The sequence below is a fragment of the Mandrillus leucophaeus genome, unplaced genomic scaffold, assembly GCF_000951045.1.
Source record: "Mandrillus leucophaeus isolate KB7577 unplaced genomic scaffold, Mleu.le_1.0 Scaffold1, whole genome shotgun sequence".
Classification (NCBI taxonomy): Eukaryota; Metazoa; Chordata; class Mammalia; order Primates; family Cercopithecidae; genus Mandrillus; species Mandrillus leucophaeus.
Window position 1 is genome coordinate 15,909,892 of NW_012098097.1, and position 3,449 is coordinate 15,913,340.

The following is a 3,449-nucleotide window of genomic DNA, read 5'->3' on the forward strand; positions in this document are numbered from 1 at the left end:
GGCCGCGCTCAGGGCGCATGCGCAAGACGGGTCCCGCCCCCACCCACCTCTTCCGGCTCCGCCCGCCGCGTCGCCCCAAAGAAGCACCTGCCAGTCTCTTTAAAAGGTTTATTGATCATATACAAAATAAAGAAAACCTTATATATCACAAACATACACTATGTACAGCAATAAATACCCGGGGGGCCAGGCCCAGTGCTGCCCCTCCTGGACAATAATTTAGCAATAAATACTGCGCAGGGCAGGGGTGGGGCACCAAGGCCACTGCCCTGCCCGAGGTCAGGCCCCTGCCAGCCCTACACGAAGTGTGAGCGCTCGGGCCTCACCCCGCATCCAAACCCCAGCCCCTCCTCACTTAGATCTTTAATAACCTCCATCCCACCCCGGCACATCCCGGGGTCTTCTCCCACACACACACAACCTCCCCTGGCTAGACCTAGGCAGGGCTGAGGGGGACTGATCAACTCTGCTTGGATCCACCTCTCAGTGCCAGGAGAGCAACAGGGCTGGACACGCGGGCAGCCCTTGTCCTGTTGCCAGGAGAAGGCTTTCTGTGCCCACTCCCGTTTGGTTAAAGGCTTCAGGGACTAGCAGATTGAGGGGGTGGGAGGAAGGGCAGGGATGGGACACAAGGTTGCTGGAGGGGTCAAAGCCCAACTGGGGTCACCAAGAACAGGGAGGTCTCACAGTTTATCGGGGACACACTCTAGCTCAGACTCAAGGGACACCCATGGTATCAAAGCTGCTGCTCCAGGGGCAGGGTGGAAATGTGTGGGACTGGCCCAGCAGGTACGGCACACACCCAGGACACAGGCCAGAGGCAGGACAGGCATCAGTCTCAGACATGCCCTGCCTCTGTGTGGCACTGATTATGTACTTCACTCTCCCGACCTGCTCCAAGGCCAGACAGCCAACAGGAAGGCAAAAATACACCAAAAAGAATTATTCAGTGGCTTCTGGGGGGAAAAATCGTTAATGTGTTGGTTCCTTTCACCAAACCACAGCCTAAAAAAGTAACTCACAAGATCCTAGAGCGGAAACGGTGCAGCAGGCCGCAGCTCAGACTTTCCAGATGTGGATGGGAGCTTTGGCCAAGTGGCCACTCCAGAGGGAGGCAGCAGGGACAACATGGGACCTGACCATCGTCCCAAAGCAGGCTGCAGCCGCTCAGAGCCGTGGGCCGGGCCCTGACCACCGGTCAGAAGTGTGCACGCTTATCTGAAACGTGCACCAAGGGCTGAAGCCCCAGCAACACCAGCGCCACCCGGAGCAGCAGCCAGGGGCCTCACTCTCCGGGTGAGAGGTGACTTGTCCCTGCTGGGTAGTCCTCTGAAATCTGAGTGTCCATGTTGGGATAAAGGAGGAGTTGGGGCAAAGTCAAGGTGGAAGGGAAGACATATATCACGGTTTACTTGGCGGACAAGTTTGAGAGACCTGGCCTTGGCCAAAGCCCTCGATTCGCTGTGTCAGAAAAACTGAGGTGAGAAGAGACCACCACCCTGTCAGTAGGAAAGCGGGATTAACAGAGATCAGAAGGACAGCACACTCACATCTGCACATGAACACAGCATCTACGTCAGGAAATCCAGGGGAAGGGGAAGAGGAGCAGAGTGGCGGCAGAGTGGCTCCACAGGGCTGGCCTGACAGGGGACAGGAACACTCCCCTAGACCCAGGGAAGTCGCTCCAAATCCAAAGCTCTTGAAAGGAGGTATGGCCTCGAAACTCCAGAAGCCTCTTCTGCCAGCGCACCGAGGACCTGCACCTCCCATTCAGCACCTGCACCTCCCATTCACACGCGCCGACCCTTACACCCTCCTCTTCCGCACTCCCTTTGCCTCCAGGTCTGCAGCCTGGCAGAGGTGCTCAAAATGGAGGGCCACCCGCAGCCAGGACAAGAGTGGGGGCCGCACAAGGACAGGGAGGGCCTGTTTATCCCTGCTCCAAGGCAGATCATGACGTTTTCTTTATGGATACTTATGATTCCAACTGACGCCTGGATTCTACTTAGACAAGGTCAGACTGAGGGGAGGGGGATGAAGTCACTAAATGACATGAATCAACAGCCAGAATTTCCATCTTCAGGCTGAGCCAGGTAGCAACAGGACTTGTCTCTGATGCTCAGAGCAAAGAAAAGCTCATGAAGATGACAAGGGTTGATGGTACATCCCTGCTCCCATCTCATGGGCACACCAGGCCAAACTCTTGGATCAAAATCCCACCACCCACAGGGTTAAGCCCTGTCAGGCCAGTTTTTCATCTTACCAGCCCCCATTTGTGTGCTTTACAGCAGTCTGGGCCCCACAGAGAAGAAACCAGCAGCCCTGGTGAAAGGCCAAGGCTCACATGGCCAGACACGGGGCTGCAGCCTCTTGGAGGTGGGTGGGGGCACCCCTTCCCCGTCATATGCCTATAAGGAGCCTCCTGAGCCCAGCCGGGAAGGGCAGCAGCCTCTGGCGGGGAACTGGGAGCAGGAGGCAGGTTGGGCCCCCAGAGGGAGGCACCTCCAGCAGAAGCCAAGCAGCTGATCCCTGGAAGACACAGATCCCAAAGGGAGGCAGAAGGCAGGCCCAAAGCCAAGAGCTGCCAGCGTGGACCAGCGGAGAAGAGGGACAAGACCGGCCCTGGAGACTGTAGCCCTTGTCTGCACTGGTGGACGCTCCCAAGGCTCTCAGAGTGAGGCAGGGACAAGGAAGAAAGGGTTGCCCGGTGGGCCCCAACCACTCTGCCTGGAAGCACCACCCGCAGCATGGAAACACCTCAGGGATCAAGTAGGCGGCGAAACCTGCAGCCCACGGTGCGGGCCCCGGGGGTTCCCCGGCTAAGGCCCCACATGAAGCCTATCGGAACAAAACTGAGGCCTGAGGAAGACAGCCAGGGAACGCTTGGCCACAGCCCTGTGGCCACCCACAGTGACTCCTTGGTCCCTGCACCACCACCACCCAAGGCCAGAGGTGGTGGGTGTGGAGCAGTGTGGGGGGGCCCCAAGGGGCCCCCAGTTTCAGCTACCCGGCCACCAGATCAGCCCAAGCCCTAGACACAGATGTAGCCAAGGCTCAGTCGGGGGGGAGTGTGACAGAACCCCACATCTCACCTCCTAAGGACCAGGAGTTGGTGGTGGGCACAGACTCCTTGAGCTCTGACGCAGCAGGTGCCACCTGGCACCCCAGCCCAGGTCCGGCAAGCCAGCAGAAGCAAAAGCACAACGAAACCCAAAAAACGAACACAGGAAAACTGACACAAGAAGTGACACCCACAGGTCGAAGGTCACCAGAAGCACCAGCACTTTACCGCTGCACAAAACCTCACCAGGCACGGACGACACCACGGCACCGGCAAGAGACGGAAGCAGGAAGGGCAGAGGAGTAAGTCACTTTCGGTACAATTGCAAAAGATATCAAAGAGGACGGCCTTCTGGTCGGCTCACGGCTTGGCTTTTTTTTTTTTTGTC

General features: G+C 57.8%; 1 protein-coding gene across 1 annotated transcript in view; it reads right to left on the reverse strand.

The window, feature by feature from the left end:
• Positions 1–333, reverse strand: part of SIRT7 (sirtuin 7) — a 7,253-nt gene extending 6,920 nt beyond the window's left edge. Inside the window, exon 1 of the mRNA XM_011969091.1 lies at positions 327–333. Coding sequence (XP_011824481.1) covers positions 327–333 — 7 coding nt within the window. The remainder of the gene's footprint in view (positions 1–326) is intronic.
• Positions 334–3,449: the final 3,116 nt, after the last annotated feature.